The following is a 25,600-nucleotide window of genomic DNA, read 5'->3' as shown; positions in this document are numbered from 1 at the left end:
GCATCTTAAAGCCTGGAAGTCATTCTACATTTCTTTAGCCTTAGTCCCACATATTTATTCTTATCTTCATATTTCAGCTTTCTACTTGCCCAGGTTAAGGTCTCATCATCTCTTTCCTGGACTATCACAGTCCCCTCACTGCTAACCCTGCCCATTGTTCAATTCATTTAACTCGCAGATATCATAATCTTTTTTTTTTCCTAGTATGAAAAGTCCTTAATGTTACAGACATATATAAACTAGGGTGCGATGGTAGTGGTGACTGGTGGATTCCTACAATACAAACTAATAATAACAAGAGTATACCACACATCTCAGGTAAGACAGAATAGGAGAGAAATTAAGAATCTCTGCCCTGCTGAATAGTATTTATACTCAACAGTAAATATTCTCTGGATTTATTCCTTATTTAAAAACTTACAAATACAGAAATGTTTTAATTTAGTAAAAGACTGCACTTTTATAGAGGGCCAATGTGATCCAAACGTGAACACTATGTTTGTAACTAGTAGCCGAGTTAACATCTAATAAATCTTTATAGGTAGATCCTACCTGTTAAGTGTTCCAGAGTACTCCTTGAGTAAAGTATCACGAAAGAACACCAAGCGTATCTAGTCACAGGACAGTACTGAGCATGAAGGAACTATAAATTTAGTAAATGACATCTCTATTTTGAGAAAAAAAGGTCTACACTATGTGTCTACACTGGGAATTTTAAAGAAATATATAAATATTTAATTCCCATCAAATTGTTTTAAAATGTAAGTTGTTAGTTATGTCTTATAGGGATATGTGTTCACATGTTCATTTTTGAGATATAAAGTTTGTACCAGTTTTGCCACAAGTACATAAGAGCAAAAGCAGGTAAGAATTTAAAAACAAAAAAGTGTCCATAATTTATCGTTGCCTTGCACATTTTCCACAGTATGTCTATATTAAAGCTTTAATTCAGTGCTTTGAAAGTAGTTTATCACTATAGCACAAGCAAATAAAAGTTCTCAAAAGATTGTATCTGCATAATAATACTAATACAATGGTTTAAAATGACACCATTGATGGTTACAGGTGAAGCAAGATGTCTCAATGGTTTTCAGAGAGAGGGACCATGTAAATGGTCACTGAGGTGAGCAAAATTAGAAGTAAGGAGCTTCCTCTTGGTTTAAATACCATGATAGGTAGCAGCAGTATTTTCTATTCTGAAGGAGGAAATACATTCATTTTCTTTCCCTATAGATGTAGACACTGCCCTATAGATATAGACACTTTCCCTATATAGACATTCCTTGGAGAACTGTTCTGATAAAGCCCTTTTAAAAACTCACCTTAAAAACACACAACTATTTATCTCATTCTAGTAAAAAAAAAATCCCTAAAATGCATTATAGTATGGAATGAAGCCGAAGTCTGTAAAGTCAAAGTTTCAAGGGTAATGTTAAAATACTGATACATACAAGAACTGTAATTAGCATTGAGAAATAACAATGAGATTAGGTGGTTCCATTTCTGAGGGTTAACTCTGAGTTGAAGGACCAAAAATGCATCTTAACACAATAGAAAGGGTTTCTATTGTTCCTCCTATAACATCTCCTATAAAAATTAAACTGCTTATAGCTGGATGTCGTAGCACACACCTGTAATCCCAGGATTCAGGAGAGTAAGACAGGAAGATTGCAAGTCTGAGGTCAACCTAAGCTTTATAGCAAGTCCAAGGCCTGTATGACTATATAGTCAGATGCTGTCTCCAAAAACACAAACCAAAACAGAATTTTAAGAAATTTAAACGGTTTAACACTGCTACCAAATTTCTGAGAAGGCGCTCTACTTACTTTACATTCTTTATTTTGATAAAGACAGTTTCTTAGAAGCTGCATAGTGATGCTTAACTCTTTAGTAAAACCATCCTCCTGTTTAAATAAACAGATGTTAAAAAATGTGAACACAGCAGCTTACCCCACTTTTTGTATAATTCCCTCCCCTGTGTCACAATACAATGCAGCTGTGCCGACCATAGTAACTTTAAGCAGACTGACAAGCTAACAATCTCTGAAAGATGACCATATCTCAAGAAGTGCTTCCACTACAAAAAAGCTATTTCTGTTCTACCAAGCATGGAGGAAGTAGTATATATAATAGCCTCTGTTTCATCTCAATAAAGTGAGGCAGGTACTGACTGGTTTTCAATCACATCAGGTGCTGGATGACTTTCTCAATGATGAAGTAAGGGCTTTTGGCTAGAGAGGAAAAATGAAAAGAGGCAAGAAAAGAAACCAACAAATATCAGTTAATTCCCTACATCAATTAAATTATTAAAGTTTTGGCCAGGGATTTAGCTCAGTGGTTTCGCAGCCTGCTGCGCAAGTATAAGGACCTGAGTTCGATCCCCAGTACCAAAAAAAAATAAAAAAATAAAAAAATAAAGTTTTGTCTTGTTTTCTTACTAGGTATTAGTGTTTCTTTAGTGGTTTTACATAAACACACACATTGATATTTGCATATTCATGCACACATTTGTTTTCTGAATAAGTCTGTGGAGCAAATCTTATTTATTATAATTATTAATTATAGCTACTATGTAATAACTTTTGTGTGTTTATAAGAACATACAGTTTAAACATGAGTCATGCACACTACATATAAAGAGATATTAAAAAATCACAGAAGGAGATAAACAAATTAAGAATACCAATTCTGCCACTTCCAAGATAGAAGAGCAAAAATCTGGCTCCATCAACTGGCATTTGTAACTATGATGTCATCAGGTTCAAGAGCTAAGGAATATGAAATATTTGAATAGTGTGTGACATATAATACACTCTTAGTAAATTACAGTGGTTACAGATCTCATTTCCTACAAAACTTCTGTTTGCTTTACTAGAATTTTTTTTGTAGGATAAAATAATTTACTAGTATAGTATAGTATCACAAGCATGCAGGTATCTTCAAATACATAAAGTAACAAAAACAAAACCACATAATACATAAATCTCACATAAAAACTTCCAAGTGAGAGTTAAGGAAAAAGTATCCAACAACCTGGTGACACAGAAATCGCAATAATTTATTTGACTGCCTTTCTTCTAAAGCAGACACTCATTTCAACCTTTTACCCATTTATAGGCCCCAGGGCATTGGAGAGATGGTCACTACATGCATTCATTCCTTTATTGTAGAACTTTAGAATTTAAAGTTACCTTCTTTTTCAGTGCTGCCTTCCCAGGCCTTAGAGAATCGAGATTCAGTTGTGCATGGATGTATTTCATCTGTTCCATACAGTTGTCTATGAGGTCAGCTGAAAGACAAAATTTCCAAAGTAAAAAAGATATTCCATTTCCAAACAAGTCAAAACCACATACAATCTGATTCTCACAAAAGTTTATGTTTGTGGCTCAATTCCTTTATAGCATTTTCTGTGAGAGATTAGAAAATCAGGGGGGAAAAAGGAGAACTAAAATGCTGAAGTCCAGCTGTTTTGAGCTCTTAGTAAGATATTTCCCCAATACTGAATAATTTATATTTTGAGATTTGCATAATTTTAGTAGCAAATCACAATTGAAATTAAGGACTTTATGTTGCTATTACTCTCTTTCAACTCTTAGACCTGTGTTTCTTGATGTACAGATGAGAAATTACAACACTTTAGAGAGGAAATTTTTATAAAAATATAGGATTATCTGATGCTACTGTCTGTACCATCAAAGCAATGTTCGTTTTTTTGTATTATTTTGTTTTTAGGTATGCAGAATATGCTTGTGGATACTAATGCTTTTTTATGAAACTGAGTAATGTGTTACTTTTTTAGTTTGTCTAATATTTAGATATACATTCTCTCGAGTTAGAATCATTACACATTAAATTAAAAAAATCTACAGAATAATTTATTTTCAAAGTAATGAATATTTACTGTTATTCCATAAAGAACAAAATCAATCTTCTTCAGTGACACTGAAATTAAACTGTAAGTTCTTTATATTTCTAGTTCAAGAAAAATAAAATGAACAGTAAAATACAAGAATTGACAATATGCCACATGAATGGCTGATATGTCATGTAGATCACCTTTCAAAGCATGTTTCTGTGCTCTTCTGCTGATGGCCAGAAGTGACATTAATGCATTTGCAGCAACTCTTTTCAGGATATCTTTGGAGGATTTTCCTTCATAGCACTGTAAAGAATATAGATCAAACTGCCTTAAAGAAAAATCTAATCTGGAGGAAAACTGATGTGAATAAATTTCTGTCTAAAAGGTATTGTTAAGTTCAAAAAACCATGTGAAATTCACTAGAATTTGACAAATCATTAATGTTTGAAAATGCTGTGTGGATAAGGTTAAAAAAGAAATTTACATTATGGAAAAAACCAACAATCACTCTCAAAGATTTATCACCTACAGAAAAAAAATTTATTAGTATTAACACAGAGGAAGTTCAGTATTACTCAAACTTCACAGGCATATATGTGTGTAACAACATGCCTGTCTTCACATTTCTCATTTTTTCTTCTGGGGACACATTCCCCTCTATTTCCACCAAATATATTCCTGTACCTTGGGTAATTTGGCCCATTCCTGCTTATCTCAGTTTTATAGTGTCATATGATGTACTTTTTAAAAACGATTTTTGACTCCTGTAGAAACGGAAAATCACATATTATCTTGAAAATACTAACACTCTGGGTATATTTCCTTCACATACTTACACTTACAAGATAGAATTGAAAATTATGATGTTTAAATTTTTGTAAAAAATTATTGAACTAGGCTAGCTTTGAGTCTTGCCTGGGGAACTTACCAAGACCCTGTCTCAAAACAAAAAGAAAAAGAGGCAGAAGAAGAAGCTTCCGGGTCGACGTGCCACAGCTCACAGCACAGAGGAGGCTTCCAGGTCTACATGCCACAGCTTCCAGTGCAGAGTAGGAGGCTTCCAGGTGAACCTATCACTGCTCCCAGCACAGAGGAAGCTTCTGCATCAACGTGGCACTGCTCCCAGTGCACACTAGGAAGCTTCTGGGCCAACAAACGACTGGTACCAGCACTGAGGAGGTGAGTGCATAGGCAACAGCAGCACCCCTTCAACCAGTCGAAATGAGAAGACATGCAAACAAGCCTCAGAACCAGACTTTCAGATCACCTACACCAACCCCAAAGGGAAAAGAGATAGAACACTCTGATACTCATCCACCTGAACTCCCTGAACTGGCAACAAAAGAGGATCTGGAAAAAATGAAATCAGAAATAATTTCTCAGATAACAGCAGAGATTGTACCCACATTTCAAGACATGATTAATAATTCTAGAGAGGACACAGATAAAAAAATAGAGGATCTGAGGAATATGATGGAATCCCAACACAGGAAACAAATGGAATCCATAAAACAGATGCAAATAGATTTCCAGGAGATTAAAAACTCCACTGAAAGTCTATGCAGCAGAATGAGCCAATGTGAGAACAGAATTTCAGATATAGAAGATAACATTGCAATTAGTGATCAGGAAAAGAAAACTTTCATTAAAATTGTAAGGGACCATGAGAAATCAATTCAGCAGCTGCTGGACGATCCAAAGAAGAATAACATAAGACTCAATGGAGTCAATGAAGAAACAGGAGGGAGTGCAGATGACATAAAAAAACTGTTCACAGAAGTAATGGCAGAAAACTTCCCAAGCAAGGAAAAAGAACTTGACATACAGATAAGTGAGGCATACAGGACTCCAGCTAGCCTTAATAAAAAAAAAACAACAAAACCTAAATATAGGCATGTAATTGTTAAGATTCCAGAAACCCAACAGAAGAACAAAGTTCTATAAGCAGTTAGAGAAAAGTAACAAATCACATGCAAAGGAAAGCCCATCACAATCACAGCAGACTTCTCAACGCAAACCCTCAAGGTAAGCAGAGCTTGGAGTGATGTATTTCAAGCCCTAAAGGAAAAAAGCCTCCAACCCAGATTGATGTACCCTGCAAAACTATCTTTCAAAATTGATGGAGAAATAAGATACTTTCATGACAAAGAGCACCTCAGGAACTTCATGAATACCAAACCAGCACTCCAAGAAATTTTAGACAAAATCCCAGGAAAAGACAATGAGGATCACAACCCCAGGAAGCCAAGCAGAATGAATCCACCGGGCATGACAAGAAATTAAAGCAAAGGGGGAGAATCAAAAAAAAAGAAAAACTGATGACAATGATAAGTCAATACATATCAGTTGTAACAACATCAACGTTAATGTTCTCAACTCACCAATCCAAAGAAATAGACTGGCAGAATGGGTCAAGAAGCAAGATCCAACAATATGCTGCATACAAGAAACTCATAGACTGAAAGTTAAAGGGTAGAAAACAATACTCCATAAGACAGGAACCTGAAAAACAGCAGGAGTACCTATCCTCTTTGCAGATCAAGTGGATTTCAAACCAACAGTGATTAAGACAGACAAAGAAGGACATTACATCCTTGTAAAGGAACAATCCAAGAGGAAGAGATGACAATCATAAACACATTATGAACCAAACACAGGTTCATGCAACTATATAAAACAAATACTAACAGACATGAAAAATCATATAAGTACTAATAAAATAGTAGTGGGGGACCTGAATACCCCACTGTCACAAATAGATAGATCAACTAGACCAAAAACAACCAATGAAATACTGTGGGGAGTGGTGTCAGCCAAAAAGCTTCATTTTAATTTTACCCTCTGTTATAAATAGCCAGGAGACTATGTAATGGGGAACCATGTCTCCGCTAACTCCGATGTTTCCCTTTAGAGATTACCCTAGCAACAAGATGAACCTTCGGTAACCCCAGGAAACAAAGTAGCCCATGAGGGCGAGGAGTGTCTAGAAAACTAGCAAACAAGGAAGCAGGTTTTTTTTGTATAAAGGTCATGATTAATGACCTAACTCACTGAGGGTATAAAAGAGAGGTGTAAATAAACTTGCTTGCTCGGTCTTGGGAGCCCTCCCGACTCTGTCTCTTCTCTTGATTTTTCTCAGTCCTCCTTTCCCCCATTCAGGAACTGTTCGACTGGTGACGGCTGGTCCGTCACAAAATACTAGAACTCAATCGAACTCAAACAAATGAACTTAACAGATGTTTACAGTGTTCCACCCCAGAAAATCAGAATACACATTCTTTTCAGAATCATATGGTCTCCAAAATAGACCACATACTTGCTCATAGAACATGATTAAGTGCAAAGGAATTGAAGTTATTGCCTGTATATTATCAGACCATAGTGCGATGAAATTGGAGATCAAAAGCAAAAGAAACCGCAAAAATTTCATAAGCACATGGAAATTGAACAACACACTTCTGAATAACCAATGGGTCACAGAAGAAATTAAACAAGAAATGAGACAGTTCCTTCAATTAAATGACAATGCCAACACAACACAGCAGAATCTATGGGACACAATGAAAGCAGTCTTACGAGGGAAATTCATAGCAGTGAATACGCATATGAGGAAAACAGAACGAGCCCAATTAAATAACCTGATACTGAACTTCAAGCTTCTAGAAAAAGAAGAGCAGGACAAACCCAAAGCTCATACAAGGGAGGAAATTATAAGATCAGAGGAGAAATCAATGCAATGGAGACTAAGAGAATGATACAAAAAAAATCAATGAAGCCAAGAGTTGGTTCTTTGAAAGAATAAACAAAATTGACAAAGCCTTAGCCAACCTTATCAGAAAAAGAAAGAAAAGGCCCAAATCCATGCAATTAGGAATGAGAAGGATGAAATTCAATGGACCCAGCAGAAATCCAGAGGATCATCAATACCTACTTCAAGAACCTATATGCCAATAAGATGGAAAAGAGAGAAGAAATGGACAGATTCCTAGATATGTATGAATTACCAAAGTTGAACAAAGAAGACCAAAAATTTCTAAACAACTCAATATCAATCAATGAAATTGAAAACGTAATTAAAAGCTTACCAACTAAGAAAAGCTTGGGTCCTGATGGCTTCACTGCTGAATTCTACAAGACATTTAGAGAGGAACTGCTGCCACTACTGTTTAAATTCTTCAATGAAATTCAAAGGGAAGCAATACTCCTGAATTTATTCCTGGAAGCAAGCATCACCTTGATCCCCAAAGCAGAGAAAGACCCAACTGAAAAAGAGAACTATAAGCCAATCTCACTAATGAACATAGATGCAAAAATCCTTAATATGATACTAGCAAATAGAATGCAGAAGATCATCAAGAAGATCATACACCCTGACCTAGTGGGATTCATCCTGGGGATGCAAGGATGGTTCAACATACGCAAATCAATCAATGTACACTATATCAATAGAGCCAAGGACAAAAACCATATGATCATCTCAACAGATGCAGAAAAAGCATTTGACAAAATCCAACATGCAGTTACGAAAAAAACTCTACACAAAATTGGAATAGACGGTCTCTACCTGAATCTGATAAAAGCCATCTATGAAAAACCAACAGCCAATATTATACTAAATGGTCAAAAACTGAAATCCTTCACACTAAAATCAGGAACAAGACAAGGATGTCCACTATCACCACTTCTGCTCAATATAGTTTTGGAAACATCAGGCACGGCAATTAGCCAAGAGAAAGAAATAAAAAGAATAAAGACAGGAATTGAAGAAGTCAAATTGTCATTATTTGCAGATGACAGGATTCTGTATATAGAAGACCCCAAGAACTCCACCAAAAGTCTTCTAGACTTAATAACCAAATTCAGTCAAGTAGCTGGATACAAGGTCAACCCACCAAAATCAACAGCTTTCCTATACACGAACAACAGACTCACTGAGACAGAAATAGGGCAAAAAATTACTTTCACAATAGCACCCAAAAAACTGAAATTCCTAGGGAGCAACCTAACAAAAGAAATCAAAGACCTCTTCTCTGAAAATGATGGTACTATGAAAAGAGAGATTGAAGATGATATCAGAAAATGGAAAGACATCACTTGCTCCTGGGTGGGAAGGACCAACATAGTGAAAATGGCCATACTTCCAAAACTACTATATAGATTCAATGCAATTCCAATTGAGATCTCAGCAGCACACTTCATGGACCTTGAGAAAACAATCCAAAAATTCATTTGGAACAAGAAGAGACCCAGAATAGCAAAAGCAATTCTAGGTAACAGAGCCATGGCAGGGGATATCACAACCCCCAAGTTGAAACTATACTACAAAGCTATTGTGATAAAAACAGCATGGTACTGGCAAAGAAACAGACCTGAGGACCAGTGGAACAGATTAGAAGATGCAGAAATGACTCCAGATGCACTCAGCCACCTCATCTTTGACAAATGAGCCAACCATCCTCACTGGAGGAAAGAGCCTCTTTATAAATGGTGCTGGAAAAATTGCGTTTCAACTTGCCAAAGACTACAACTAGACCTATATCTCTCACCATGCACTAAACTAAAATCACAATGGATTAAAGATCTAAATATTAAAACAGAAACGCTGACTCGGCTGGAACAGAGGTTAAGTAGAGCTCTTGAAGACATTGGTGTCGGAAAAGATTTTATGAACAAAACCTGAGTTGCCTGTGAACTAGTACAAACAATCAACAAGTGGGATCTCTTCTTACTAAAAAGCTTCTGCACTGCAAAATAAACCACTAACAGTGTGAAGAGACAACCCACAATGTGGGAATAAATTTTCACCAGGTGTCCCTCAGAGAAAGGACTACTATCTAGAATCTATGAAGAACTTAAAAAAATCAGACCTCCCAAATTTAAAGACCCAATCTGAAAATGGGCATCTGAAATAAACAAACATTTCTCAGACAAAGAAGTAGCAATAGCACGTAAACACATGAAAAAATGTTCAACATTACTGGTCATTCGAGAGATGCAAAGGAAAACAATGCTGAGATTCCACCTCACCCAAGAAAGAATGGTTGCTATCAAGAAATCAACCAATAACAAATGCTGGTGGGGGTGTGGGGAAAGTGGAAAACTGCTCTTCTGCTGTTGGGAGTGTAGACTGGTGCAACCACTGTGGGAATCAGTATGGAGATACCTCAAAAAACTAGGACTGGAAGTCCCATTTGACCAAGCTATTCCCCTGCTGGGGATCTTCCTCAAAGAATTAAAAGAATCATTCCACAGTGATATATGTGCACCCATGTTCACAGCAGCACAGTTTGTAATAGCTAAAACTTGGAAACAGCCCAAATGCCCATCAACTGGAGACTGGATAAAGAATATGTGTTTTTTTTAATAAAATGGAGTACTACTCAGCCATAAATAAATGAGAAATTAGAGACATTTGTAGCTAAAAATGGATGCACATTGAGGCGATACTCTTAAGTGAAATAAATAGGACACATACATGTAAATACCTAATAGTTTCTGTAGTGTGAGAAACTGAAAGTGTAAAAAATAACTAAAAGATATAATAGATATTGTGAAATAGGAAGAAAAGGGGCAAAGGGGGAGTGGATGTAGGAGGGGTAGGGGAAAGGAAAGAAGGGAATGGAATTAATATGAAAAAATGAAAAAATGGAATCAAAGTCTTTGTAAATGGGGGGGATGGAGGGGTTGAAGGGGGGTCAGGGGAAGGGGCAAAAAATAAGAACCAAGAGAGATTATGTAAAGGTGCAAATTTCCAATGATAAATGTCATTATATTGTATACCTAAAACGTACCAATAAAATTTAAAAATTATTGCACTAGAAGACACACTGCCATTAATCTCCCTCAAACAACTGCCTCTCATTTCAAACACACTTATCCGATTGTCCTTGTGACTTTCTGAAGCAGTTCTGAAATTCCTCCTTCCTTAGTGTCTTTAGTTACACTTTCATTGCTAGCTCCACGCCCTGAATGAACTCAAAACATTTACCCTTCATGGTGATTTTGACTTGGGGAAAGAACCAGAAGGCTCATAGTGCCAGCTATGGTAAAGAAGGTGGATAAAATACATACCATAATGTTTTTACCAGCCTGCCTTTCTATTGGATGGTGCTCTGCAGCAGCATCTACTATATTTTTTTATCAGACCTCATAAAGACACAAAAGGACTTCCAGAACTGCTTCAGAAATTGGGAAGGATTTTTCATTACAAATTTCAAATATGTACAAAATAGAAAAACAAAAATTACCCATATCCTTTCTTTTTAAAAAATTTTGGCTGAAAATTGTAAATACTAGATACAGAATATCATCTAGTATACCTAATCACAAACTGATTGTCATGCCTAATATAATTAACAATAATTTCATTTTTGTTTGTTTTTTTTTGTTTGGTATCAGGGATCAAACTCTGGGACCTTGTGTTTGCTAGGCAAGCAAGGTGCCACTGAGCTACATCCCCGGCTCAACAATAATTTCTTGGTATCTACTAATATCTAGTCCAAATTCATATTTTTCTTTTTTGACTCCAGTATCCTCTTGGAGGTGGTTTATCAGAATCAGGATGCAAGAATCCCTGACATAATGTTAGCAGTCACATTTATAAACTAAGAACACCCTTTCCTTCCCCCATGACATGACCACCAAGGTGTTGGTGGGGTTGGGGGATAACTGCCAACACTACCATTGTGTTATTGCTGCTGCCACTGGACTGTTGACTAAACCTTATCAGTCATTCTACAGAATGTCGCACATTTTAGATTTATCTGTCTGCTTCCTCATAATAATGTTTAACCTTGTCTTCTCCTGTATTTTCTATTTACTGGATATTTTAGCTGTAAATACTTGAATGGATTTAGGCTCAACTTTCAGAAGTATCAACTCATGTGGATATATGCATAAATTTTAATTATAATTTCAAAGGGTTTATAAATTCCTTCCAGATTCTAGAAGTTTTCACTTGCTTTTAAATATATGACTCAAATTCATAAGTTTTCATTTATCAGTAATTTTCAAAATGATCCAGCTTTATTACATCATTATTAAAGTTAATCTTTTGGGTTTTTTTTGTTTTTTTGGTACCCGGGATCGAACTTAGGTCCCTGTGCTTGTGCAGCAGGCGGCGAAACCACTGAGCTAAATCCCCAGCCCTATTAAAGTTAATCTTAAAACTATATATATTACATTGAATATAGAACAGCAAATTACCTAGATGCAAATCTACTTACAATTCCTCATTGTTCTATGCTTGGGAATGTGTCACTAGAGAAGCCTTTACAGAGGGAGCTCTCCCAGACTTACATCAAGTCAACAAATCCATCTCAAATATCTCACGTAAGATGTTACATCTAAGCAGGCAAGTTCTTATATGGCCAATGGTTTAGATTTTAAATGCCCAGATTCAAGGATGTTTGCTAAAGATCATGCTGAGTGATACCATGAAGAGGAAGAGAAAAAAGGGAAGTATTACAGGATGCTGAATATATTGGGGGTACAATCATTATAGCTAATCCTAATTTTTTCTATGAAGGTATCTTCATCATTAATAGAAAAATAGGAAAATTCCTCTAATATACCCATGGTTATTCATTGCATGTATTAGTGATTGAGCAAACCCAAATTTATCCAATTAAATAGTACTAACCAATATGTACCAATTAGGAGAGAAAATAATTGGCAAGGCTTCTAATGGAAAGACTGCATGATAGACTTTGTCTTTTATTTCTTGAAATCCCACTAAAATGACAAAAATGAGACCACTACATGCACGCAATACATGTGACAAAAATCCAGAAACTAGAAAGCAGTTAGATAAATAGCAAATAGGTAAGGTTCAAGAATTCAGAATTCTAACTGGTAAATGGGGACAGCTGAATAGTTCTGTAGTCTACACACTTAACTGCTGAAAAGTTTAGTACCAGGTACATCTGGAAATGAGAGTGAAGAATTGTTCGAAAAGTCTTTAAGAAGCAGTTATATTCTCAGATTCTGCTCAATGCCAAATAATTCTTGTGCATCCAAGCTACTCTTTCATAGCTCTTGCAAAATCCTGGAGGTTTAATCTGTGGAAAGGATAAACTAGAGAGAGTCTAACTGGCAGAGAGCAGGCATCTTTGTAGGTAAGGGTATTCTCTGAAAATAGAATCAAGAGAAATTGTATGAACTATCTTTTCACCAACTTTGCTACCAAATGCTTGGCAGTTGGATTTTCATCTGCAGGCAAGAGATGAGAAGACTTTCTAGGCAATCTGACAAGCTCTAGAAGATAGGGCCACAAAATGAACCACAAGTCTCCTTACATAGTAAACCTGAGGGCTAACAAGCTCCACTCATAGACTCAGGGCTGCCAATCTATCGTACATCTCCTAGTCTTAAAGAGGGCAGCTACCAAGATTATCAGACACTAATGAAAAGCCCCTAGCCAGAAAACAGAGATAAAAAATAAAACAACAAGAAAAGAGAGATTATATAGGAAGAACAAAATGTAACAGAAGCTCTAAACAAATAGAGCATACAAAGTGAAAGGAATCTCAATAAAGGAATTTTTAAAATATGAATTTAAAGATGGACAGAGCCCCCCAAAAGAGAGCAGCTCATGGAAAAGAGAGACCAAATTTTGGCACTTCATCAGAAATTGAAGGATACTGGAGAAAAAAATATCCTAAACATATTCTGGGAGAGAAAGACCAAAAATCATGATGGTTTCAGACTTATCCACAGTAACACAAGGGGTTAAAGGGAATAAATAAATGAAGCCTTTTAAATGCTGAAATTATTTCCAATCAAATTCTCACTAGCACAATTATATTATTTGCAAGGGTAGAACGAAGACTTTCCAACATCCAGATATCAACAAGACCTCTGCATATTTTTTCCATGGCAGCTAGAGGAAAACAGGCCCAACAGCTAAGAGAGAACACTGACCAGGAGAGAAGAACACAAGGGACAAGGTACAGGGCACAGCACACAGAAGACTGCACAGAGCAGTGAGGGAAAAATGTGCAAGGAACAAGGTGAGTGGAGAGATTTCTTTCAGAAGATGAAGCAATGTAACTTTTGATAATTCTGAACAGGCTGAAAGGACATTTGACTACTGGCAAAGAACATGAAGCTCATTAGATATAGCAGAAAACTTGGCAAGTTAAAAAGTAATAGAACAGTTACATCTGGGGAAAACAAAAGCTGTTCAGGAAAAATAAAACTGTTGTTAGCAACATGGCTCGACTGTGCGTAACGCTTTCATAGGCTTAACACTGTACATACTCTCTATTTGTAATCATTCATATGATTTATCAATATTTTTGAATATATCAATATTGAAGGAAGGAGACAGAAATCCATTTTGTCCAGGTAGGTGGGTAGGGAGTGGAAAGAGAGCTAATGCTTCATTTTCCATGGTAGAAATTCAATAAATTAAAATCTAAAAGTAAATGATCAAGATAAAGGAATGTTATTAAGAGAAATTATAAAGTAATTAGCTAAATGAGGTATAAATAGTCAAAGAGGGAGGGAAGAAATCCCTTATTTTGGGTAAAACCTTGCAAAACTGGTGCTCTAAAAGGGTACATGGTAAAACTGATACAAAATTTAGAAACAAAAAACAAGCAAACATAATAAAACTAACCTATAGAAAATCTACACACATTTCAGCATATACTGAGAAAGGTCAGAGTAAAGTACTGTACTTGATTTCTATTGTTTTTTATCCAGCACTTAATTTCAGACTAAAAAGTGGTCTGAGTATCTGTACACAGAGCAGGCGGACATGGCTGGAAATGTGGGAAACTTGCAGGTAGAAAGGATAAAGGAAAGTTCAAGTGATAGACAACTAGCTACTGGCTAGGAAAAATACTCAAAAAAAAAAAAGGAAAAATAAACCAAGAGAATTCAGAATAAGAAATAATGTGTCTATTTATCAACCACTGGTAGAAAGGAAATAAGAATTAATAAAATTTTCTTAAATTTTGTTCTTTTTTAGATTAATTCCTTTTGTACATTAATTGCCCTATTCTAGGTAAAGATTTCCTTTTTTTTTGCTTTCTTTCTATAAGGGACTTCACATAAACAACCAGCTTCATAATTACCCTGTACATTCATTAACACATAAGTACCTCAAATATATGCCATCTCTTCAACAGATTTACTCTTAAATTTTCACTGAAACACATAAGCAAAATACATTTTCTAAAATATGACATGAGTTTGTCATTCCCTATATTTAGATATCAGATCAAATAAAAGAAATAAAAAAGGCCCCATCCAGCTTGCGCCAGGCACATTGGTGGACACCGGAAAGAGGTCCCGGGTCCCAGGGAAACCGGCCCACCCAGCTCACGCCCTGGTCAGTGATCCGCTTAGCCGCGCTGGCACCTGTAGGACCCCCCCTCCCTCTCACTCCCCCCTCACCCGCTCCTCTGGCCTCTTGGCTGTACAGCCATCTGGCTCCACACTACAAAGACACAGGGGACACCAGACCACCAGACCACCAGACCACCATACTGGGAAAGTTGGAGGGATCATCACCTCCCATCGGAACACCTGGAGTATCTTCGTGGGAAGGGCAGCTGGAACCTGCAGTAGAGCCTTGCAGAGTTCAACCCTACAGGAGGACAGGGAGCTCAACTTGGGACTTGCAGCCAGAAATCTGCCTGAATCTCATGGGTCTGCGACTAGCTTGCTGAGACTCATTGATTTATATCTGCACGCTGCTGCCCACGTTGTCTATCCTGACAGCAGAGACATACTCTGAAGGAGGCCCTTCATTTTCATTTGTATTTTTTATTTCCAAAATTAGTATTATTGGTTTATTTTGCTCTTATTTTTAATTTTTTTCCTACTCTGCAAATTTTTGTTTTTCTCTTCTTTTTTTTTCCTTCTTTCTTTTTTCTTTCCGTTCCCCCTCTCTCTCACACTCACTCTCTTGCTATCCCACATTGTTCTTCATCTCCCTTTTTGTTCCTGTTCTGGCCCTAATTCGGATTTCTTCTTTTTCTTTTCTTCTCTTTTTCCTTCTCTTGCCCTTGTCCTCTGGCCTCACTCCTAACCTTCCCCTATCCTTCTACCTATTATTCCTACCTCCCAACCCCTTCCAACTCCCCATCCCAGAGGGTAAAGCTGCTATATTGAAGAATTTATTCACTATAAACATATGTTGGGTTGGTCCTCAATTTTGATTTAATGCACACAGTTAAAGGGGATAGATTAATAACTACCACAAAATGTCATTTTCTAAGATGTGCTTGATGCTATGGTGTTGCTGATTGTATCACTTGGGCTAATGTGTTATTGATCAAGAGGGTGAGTAGAGTGAAAGACATGATTAGAGGCTCTAGAACAGAAACAGATAAAAAAGTGGATGAGCTCAGAAACATGCTGGAAGCCATGAATGCCCAGCATAAGAAAGAAATGGAAACCAGGATCACCCAACATAAGAAAGAAATGGAATCCATGAAACAGATTAAAACAGATATTCAGGACATTAAAAGCTCCATTGAAAGTATCCACCGCAGATTAAGAGAACCTGGGGTTGGGGATTTAGCTCAGTGGCACTGCACTTGCCTAGTAAGAGAATCTGAAGATAGAATATCAGATATAGAAGACAGGTTTGTGGTTGAGGACCATGAAAACAGAGATTTCTTAAAAATATTAAGGGGCCATGAGAAATCTATCCAGCAGCTGCTAGACAATGCAAAGAAGAATAACATAAGACTGGTAAGAGTCCACGAAAAAACAAGAGAAAGTACAATTGACATAAAAAAACAGTTCACAGAAGTAACAGTAGAAAACTTCCCAGACACAGGTAGAGAATTGGACGTACAGATAAGCGAGGCATATAGAACTCCAACTAGCCATGATCAAAAACAATTTATACCTAGACATACAACAGTCAAGATTCAAAAAACCCAACAGATGAACAAAATCCTACAAGCAGTTAGAGAAAAGAAGCAAATCACCTACAAAGGAAAGCCCATTAGAATCACAGCAGACTTCTCAACATAAACCCTCAAGTTAAGGAGAGCCTGGAATGAAGTATTTCAAGCCCTAAAAGAAAATAACTTCCAACCTAGACTGTTGTACCCTGCAAAATTATCTTTAAATAATTGATGGGGAAATTAGATACTTCCACGACAAAGAACACCTGAGAAATTTCATGAACACCAAAAGAGCACTACAAGCAATTCTAAACAATATTATAGGGAAAAAAAATGAAGGTCAAAACTCCATGAGCCCCAACAGAGGGGGAAGCCACCAGGAAAGGTAAGAAACTGAAGGGAAAGGGGGAAAAATAAGAAATTAAAGAGCCAACAAGAGTAAAACATCATGACAAGGATGAATCAGTATCTATCAATTATAACCATCAATGTTAATGGCCTCAATCAAAAGAAATAGACTGGCAGAATGGATTAAGAAACAAAACCGAACGATATGCTGTATACAAGAAACACACCTAACTCAAAAAGAAATTCATAGACTGAAAGTAAAAGGATGGAAAACCATTCTCCACATGACAGCATTCCAGAAAAAGGCAGGGGTAGCAATCTTATTTACAGACAAAGTAGATTTCAAACCAAAAGTAATTAAGAGAAACAAAGATGGCCATAACATCCTTGTGAAGGGAAAAATCCAAGAGGAAGAGATCACAATCATAAATATATATGCACCAAATACAAATGCCCCCAACTATACAAAATAAATATTAATGGACATGAAAAACCAAATAAGCAGTAACACAATTGTAGTGGAGGACCTCAATAGCCCACTATCACAAATAGACAGATCATCTAGCCAAAAAATTGACAACAAATTCTAGAACTGAACCAAGCTATTGAACAAATGGACTTAATAGATGTTTGCAGAGTGTTCCACCCCATAAAATCAGAATACACATTCTTTTTGGCTGCACACGGGTCATTCTCCAGAATAGACAACATGCTACCTCATAGCACATGTCTAAGTAAATGTAAAAGAACTGAAGTTACCCCCTGTATATTATCAGACCATAGTGCAATAAAATTGGAGGTCAATAACACAAGAAACCACAAAATTCCCACAAACACATGGAAATTGAATAACACCCTCCTGAACAACCAATGGGTCACAGAGGAAATTAAAGAAGAAATTAAACAGTTTCTACAAGAAAATGATAATGCCAATACAACATACAGGAATCTATGGGACACAATGAAAGCAGTTCTACGCAGGAAATTCATAGCAGTGAATGCCCATATTAGGAAAACAGAGAAAACTCAGATAAATAACTTAATGCAGAACCTGAAGCTGCTAGAAAAAGAACATAACGAATCCAAAGCTCGTACAAGAGAGGAAATTATAAAGATCAGAGCAGAAATCAATGCAGTGGAGACTAAGAGAATGATACCAAAAATATCAATGAATCAAAGAGTTGGTTTTTCGAAAGAATAAATAAAATCAATAAACCTTTAGCCAACCTTATCAAAAAAAGGCGAGAAAAGGCTAAAATCCATGCAATGAAGATTGAAAAAGGTGAAGTCACAACAGCAACAGAAATCCAGAGCATCATCAATACCTACTTCAAGAACCTGTACTCTAATAAAATGGAAAATGCAGAAGAAATGGACAGATTTCTAGATACATACAAATTGCAAAAATTAAATGAAGAAGATATAGAAATTCTAAACACCCCAATTACAATGAGTGAAATTGAAAATGTAATAAAAAATTTACCAACAAAGAAAAGCCCAGGACCTGATGGCTTCACGGCTGAATTCTACAAGACATTTAAAGAAGAACTAATGCCATTACTCCTTAAAGTCATCAAGGAAACTGAAAGGGAAGCAAGGGTTCCAAATTCATTCCTGGAAGCAAGTGTTTCTTTGATTCCAAAACCAGGGAAAGACATAACCCAAAAACAGAACTACAGGCCAATCTCCCTAATGAACATAGATGCAAAAGTCCTCAACAAGATACTGGTAAACAGAATACAGAGGGTCATTAAGAAGATCATACGCCCTGATCAAGTTGGATTTATCACAGGGATGTAAGGATGGCTCAACATTCGTAAATCAATAAATGTAATACACTATATTAACAGAGTCAAAGACAAAAACCATATGATCATCTCAAAAGATGCAGAAAAGGGATTTGACAATATCCAACACCCATTCATAATAAAAACCCTACAGAAAACTGGAACAGAAGGTCTTTATCTCAACCTGATTAAGGCTATCTATAAAAAACCAAGAGCCAACATCATTCTAAATGGTCAAAAACTGAAAACTTTGGAGATAAAATCAGGAACAAGACAAGGATGCCCACTATCAACACTCCTATTCAATATAGTTCTGGAAACATTAGCCACAGCAATTAGAAAAGAGAAAGAAATAAAAGGAATAAAGATTGGAAAAGAAGACGTTAAACTGTCATTATTTGCTGACGATATGATACTTTACATAGAAGACCCAAAAAACTCTGCCAGAAGACTTCTAGACTTAATTGACAGATTCAGTAGAGTAGCTGGATACAAGGTCAACACTCAAAAAGCAATAGCCTTCTTGTACACAAATAACAGACTCACTGAGAGAAATTAGGGAAACAATTCCTTTTATAATGGCATCCAAAAAAAATGAAATACCTAGGAATCAATCTAACAAAGGAAGCAAAAGACCTCTACACTGAAAACTACAGCACTCTGAAAAGAGAGGTTGAAGAGGATACAAGAAAATGGAAAGACATCCCTTGCTCTTGGGTAGGAAGAACCAATATAGTGAAAATGGCCATACTTACAAAACAATTACATAAATTTAATGCAATCCCAATTGAAATTCCAACAATATACTTCAAAGAACTAGAGAAAACTATCCAAAAATTCCTTTGGAAGCAGAAGAGACCTAGAATAGTAAAAGCAATTCTAGCCAACAGAGACATAGCAGAGGGTATCACAATCCCCAACGTGAAACTATACTACAAAGCTACTGTGATAAAAACAGCACGGTACTGGCAAAAGAACAGACCTGAGGATCAGTGGAATAGATTAGAAGATCCAGAAACAACTCCAGACATACTCAGCCACCTCATCTTTGACAAAGGAGGCAACCACCCTCATTGGAGGAAAGATAGCCTACTTAATAAATGGTGTTGGAAAAACTGGATTTCAACCTGCCAAAGATTAAAACTAGACCCATACCTATCACCATGCACTAAACTAAGACCAAAGTGGAACAAATATCTAAATATTAAAACAGAAACACTAAACTTGCTGGAAGCTAAGTTAGGTAGAACTCTTGAAGACATTGGCATAGGAAAAGATTTCATGAACAAAACCTCAATAGCACGGGAACTAGCACAAAGAACAACTGGCCTCTCATCTTATTAAAAAGCTTCTGCACTGCAAAAGAAACCACCAACAGAGCTAAGTGACAACCTACAATGTGGGAAAAAATTTTTAGCAGCTGTTCCTCAGACAAAGGACTACTATTTAGAATATATAAGGAACTGAAAAAAACCAACCCCCCAAATTCAAAGACCCAATTCAAAAATGGGTATCTGAAATGAACAGACATTTCTCAGAACAAGAAGTAAAAGCAGCAAATAAATACATGAAAAAATGGTCAACATCACTGGTCATTAGAGAGATGCTGATGAAAACAACACTGAGATTCTACCTCATCCTAGAAGGAATGGCTGCTATCAAGAAATCAACCAATAACAAATGCTGGTGGGGGTGTGGGGAGAAAGGACCCCTTCTCCCTTGCTGGTGGGAGTGCAGACTGGTGCAACCACTATGGAAATAAGTATGGAGATACCTCAACGAAGTAGGACTAGAGGTCCCATTTGACCCAGCTATTCCCCTGCTTGGTATCTTCCCAAAACAATTAAAAGAATCATACCACAGCAATATATGTGCACCCATGTTTATAGCGACACAGTTTGCAATAGCTAAGGCTTGGAAACAGCCCAAGTGCCCATCAACTGGAAACTGGATAAAGAAGATGTGGGTTTTTTTTATAAAATGGAGTACTAGTCAGTCATAAAGAACGAGAAACTAGTCATTTATAGCTAAATGGATGCATATTGAGGCCATACTCCTAAGTGAAATAAATAGGATACACATGTGTAAATACCAAATAGTTTCTCTAGTATGAGAAACTGAAAATGTAAAGAAGGGTTAAAATGATTAAAATGACATTAACTGATAATTTCAAATAGGAAGAAAAGTCCAAAGGGGTAGGGGAGATGGGAGGGGAAGGGGAAAGGAAAGAAGGGAAAGGAAAAATTATGAGAAAAGAAAAAAAAATGGAAATGAAGTCTATGTAGATAGGGAAGGGTTGAGGGGGTGAACGGTACACAGGTAATGGGGAAAAAATAAGAAGCAAGATACATCATGTACAGGTACAAGCACCCAATGACAAATGTAAACATATTGTATACCTAAAATGTACCAATAAATGAACTTAAGAATAAAAAAAATTAATTGAATATGTAAATTACAAAGCCTTTTACGGACACAGAGTTTAATCTTGTTATCAATATGTATTTGTAAATGAAATGTATTAAGAATCTTTATAAAGTAAAGAGAGTAACACTAAGTCAAATATGTTCAATATTTTATGGACCAAAGACAGCTAATAATTTCATAGAGAACATTCATATTCTGAAACCCTGTTGAAATGGATTTAAGAAAAAATAAACTTACCTATATTTATGATGTAAGTATAATTTCAACATATATCTGCTATGGTACAGTGTTGTAAAGCAATCATTTAAAACACACTCTTCCAACATATTTTAATTGAATTCCAAAACAATAATTTATCAGAAGGATGGAGCAATTTAGAGGTAGTTGAAACTTAGCAATAATGTAATCAATCTCATTTTACATTTGAAGAACTGAATCACAAGAGGTTACCTGATTTGCCTAATATCCTGCATCTAACTTATTTTTGTGTATGGTTTTACAGAGAATTTAAATATACCTTTGAAGGACATCAATTTCAGAATACTGTATGATTTCTTCTGATAAATTTAAAGACTGTACTTTGTTACATCTAGCACTTGGCACAATCTGTAGCCTACGTAAATACATAGTAAGATACACATATTTTTTATAATGCATTGTGGTTTAATATATTTTAATAATATTTTAATTCATATATCTTTCTACAGGGCAAAGAAAACACCATTCATAGCTTACCAGTACTATTAATAATGGTCTCGGCTTACATTAGGGACATATTTTTTTCAAAAGTGCACTAGGGGTACAATTCCTCTCTTCACTATTTGTCTTTAACTTGCTTGTGACCTTCCATCTAAAATGGGATAGAGATTGTGTTCATATCCTACTGGGTACATGAACAAGAGTATGACTTATTAGGAGACATGTTTTAAAATAATTGGTTAATGGATCCATATCCACACAGAATGGTATGTACTTTTTGTAATCTGGAAGAAATTCAAAGGAAAAATAGGAAAATTATAATATACTACAGTTGTAAAATATCTCATTTTCTTTGGCCAAAAAGGTAACAACAAAAGATTACAAGCAGTAACTTTTATAATAAATATTACAAAGTATTAGGGAAAAGAAGGCAAGGTAAATATCACAAATTCTTTTGGCATGGAACTTTTCCTAAGTACCCCATTATAAGCTAGTTCATTACCCTACATATCCATATTTATCATGAGTCTAATCATGGATTCCCAGAAACATGGTGCCACTTAACAAGAGAAAATAGTTGCAAAATTAAATATCCCTAGTTTGGCTTGCATAGAAGTCTTTAAATCTTACCACATCAAGCAGGACTGGCTATAGAAACCAGTAAGCCTTGAGAAGCTGGGCTCCCACAGCTATTCAGTATTATAGCCTAGGCAGAAGAGGGAGAGGCCAGGCATCCTGTTCTCACAGCACTTTTATGTGAGGGAAGCCCTTTACATTTCCTGAAGAAGAAAGCATGTCAACAAAAAGCAAGGGCCTTTGCATGGGAAAGTGCTCTGCCAAAGCCTAAGTTAGAAAATTAATAATTAGGCTGGATCATGGGGTGGGTGTGAGGGGTGAAAAGGTGTGAATTTGAGTTTTCTTGGTTTCAATATTCTTTAAAAAAATCAATTTTTAAAATAAATTCTTTAAGAAATGCAAATCAGCTAACTCATTTAATCACGGTTGTTCTGATAGGCAATGAAACAACTGGGACAACGTACACTTTTTGTTTTCAATTAAGAAAAGTTGAGTGTGGTAAGAATGGAGCAGTACAATAGGGAAGTTCTGGTGCCCAACAATAAGTGGCTTTTAGAAGAAAGCCACTTAAGGACTCTTCTTTAGAGGCTGGGGCTTTGAAAGGAACTGCTGGAGGCAAGTGGGAAAATACAGGGAGACTCCTTATCAGGTGTTTACAAATGCTGGAGAGACACCTGGATTTTGTGGGGTGAGGAAAACAAATTGTGCTATGATGTCCTTTGTAGGACAGCTTCAAGCTGGACCAGGGAAGTATCCCCTCCTCTCTTTCTACCAGCCTTATTATATCTGTATATTATATCTTATATCTGTATTCCAACATAATCAAGGCTGGTGCTCAACATGTAAAAGTAGTTATGCCAAAAATATCTTCATGACCATGACTTTCACAGACCAAAAAGAAATAAAAACCTCTAATTTCTAAGCACAAAGAGACTATCACAAATAGGCAGATGGAGTGATCTTTGTAAAATGCAACTAGTAGATTGGAACGCTGAAGCAAATCCTTCAATGACCAATTCTACTACTTTTCTACCTGTCAGGAAAAGACCAAAATCATAAAACCACATGATTATTAAAAAGGATTCTTAATATCTAAAAAATCTAATAATCCTATTTGTAAAAAATGTGAAACTTTAGGAAATACTTCTAGTCCTTTTTTAATTGCTAATCTATTTATACTTTTATATTAAGTAGCCATGAAAGAGTATTAATTACTTTTTCAATTCAAATGATTGAAAAAATTTTAACAAGACTGAGACTGAAAGTCAATTTATTTTAAACACTTAAAAGTTTAGGAAAACCAAGAAATTATATACCTGAAGAATTACTTCATTAAGTTGTTCTGATGATTTCTGATTTTCCTGGATTTCATCAAGAAGCAAAACCATTGTTGGACTATGGCCTAAATATGTTTTGTTCTTGTCCTGGAAATTCATTTTTGCTTCCTCAGTCAGAAGAACAGCCAGGAACTGAAGACTAGCAGTATAAAGAGCAGGATACCTGACTGATGAGCCCACACATTTGCAGAACATATCTAAAAGGGAAAATGGTTCAGATATAAATGTTTGAAAATATCTTCAAAATTAAAGAGAAAATGAATCAGACTGATTGGAGCAATATAGCTTTCTTAACTAAGAATATAAAGTTATCAATACCTTAGGTATAACAAGAATAACTCTATTTAAAATCAAACAGTATTATGACAATATACTGAATCAGTGATTCTGTTCAATTTTCATTATATGGTTTTGTCTTTATATGAAATTGTGGGTGTTCGTGTATCTACAAATGCACACAATATCTGTTAAAACCCCAAAGAAGAGGAACATACATAGATAAGTAATGAGCCTGTGAGCTCTAGTGAACAGATAAAGCCTTGAGAATTTTCAGCTTTTTAACTTTGATTACAGTGCAAAGTCAAAAAACAGTTAGACAATGACTGGGGATGTGGCTTACTGGTAAAACACTTGCCTAGTATGTGTGAAGCCCTGGGTTTGATCTGTAGCAAGGCAAAAATAAATAAAGCTAGGGCATGATGGCACATACTTGTAATCCCAGCACATCGAGAGGTTGAGGCAAGGGGACTGCAAGTTCAAATCCTGCTTGGGGACCTTAGCAATACCCTATCTCAAGGGGGAGGGGGGCCTGGGGAGGTAGTTCAGTACAGAAGCCTGGGTTCAATCCTTAAATCTCCAGTACTAGAAAAAAGAAAAAGAGAGGAGGGGAAGGGGAAGGGGAAGGGGAAGGAGCAGGGAAAAAGGGAAGGGAAGAGAGGGGAGAGGAAGGGAAGAGAGGGAAGAAAAGAAGACAGAAGAAAAAGGGGGAAGGGAACAGAGTGGAGGGGAATGGAGGGGAGGAAAGGCAAGAAGAGGGGAGAGAAGAAAAAGGGAGGAACAGGAAGGGAAAGGGAAAGGGAGAGGAGGAGGGGGAAGAGGGAAAAGAGAAAAGACAAAACAAAACAAAATAAAAAGTTCACCTAACTATCCTGTGGGTCATACAGAATGTCATCTTCTAGGTATGAATGGATTTCTCCTTTCAAACAAGTCGATGTCAAATGATACTTTAAAAAGTAAGACTCGGTATGCAGTGTTTGCATGATGAACAAAGGTCTCGGTACTGCACAAAGAACATGAGTGCCTATGAACTGACTTAGAAACACAGTACAGGGTGGCCAAGCCACCTAAGGCAAGCCACACTAAGATTCAATTCTGTGCCAGTCAATAGTTTTTTATGAATCATGATTTAGTTTAATCAAAATAACATTTGGTGATTGCATTAATCTTATTAATTTGAAATTAATATGAAAAGTATCTGACTTTTAACTTGTTTCTATTTTATTATTTTGTATTTATGCTTATATGAGATTATAACCATAGAATTTCTATGCAGATTTAGGCTTATACAAATTTAAGTGACATAAGGAAAATAATGCATCTAGCAGTATGGTTTTATAAATATTATGTTCATTTAAATAATGTCCAACTATTATCAAGTTTGAAAATGGACTGTTTTGATAAGGCAATTCATAGAGTAAT

General features: G+C 36.2%; 1 protein-coding gene across 11 annotated transcripts in view; it reads right to left on the bottom strand.

Moving 5' to 3' along the window:
- Positions 1–25,600, bottom strand: part of Rttn (rotatin) — a 210,727-nt gene that overhangs the window by 21,528 nt on the left and 163,599 nt on the right. For 4 of the 11 annotated variants that reach the window (XR_015443131.1, XR_015443132.1, XM_087191398.1 and 1 more), the window contains exons 40-43: positions 23,882–24,099; positions 4,057–4,162; positions 3,192–3,289; positions 1,827–1,904 (exon numbers count right to left, since the gene is read on the bottom strand). Coding sequence is in view for 4 of the 11 variants with exons in the window: in XM_087191398.1 (XP_087047524.1) it covers positions 1,827–1,904; positions 3,192–3,289; positions 4,057–4,162; positions 23,882–24,099 (500 nt within the window). In the remaining 7 variants the exon portion in view is untranslated. Of the gene's footprint in view, positions 1–1,631; positions 2,769–3,191; positions 3,290–4,056; positions 4,163–22,025; positions 22,141–23,881; positions 24,100–25,600 lie in introns of those variants that run through there. The other 7 variants (XR_015443134.1, XM_087191391.1, XR_015443135.1 and 4 more) reach the window with 6 other exon arrangements.

The sequence above is a fragment of the Heterocephalus glaber genome, unplaced genomic scaffold (assembly GCF_053883595.1).
Source record: "Heterocephalus glaber isolate CG9 unplaced genomic scaffold, H.glaber_assembly_v1.0 deba00000331, whole genome shotgun sequence".
Taxonomy (NCBI): Eukaryota; Metazoa; Chordata; class Mammalia; order Rodentia; family Bathyergidae; genus Heterocephalus; species Heterocephalus glaber.
Note: the sequence above shows the minus strand (reverse complement) of the source record. Positions and strands in the feature narration are given on the sequence as shown.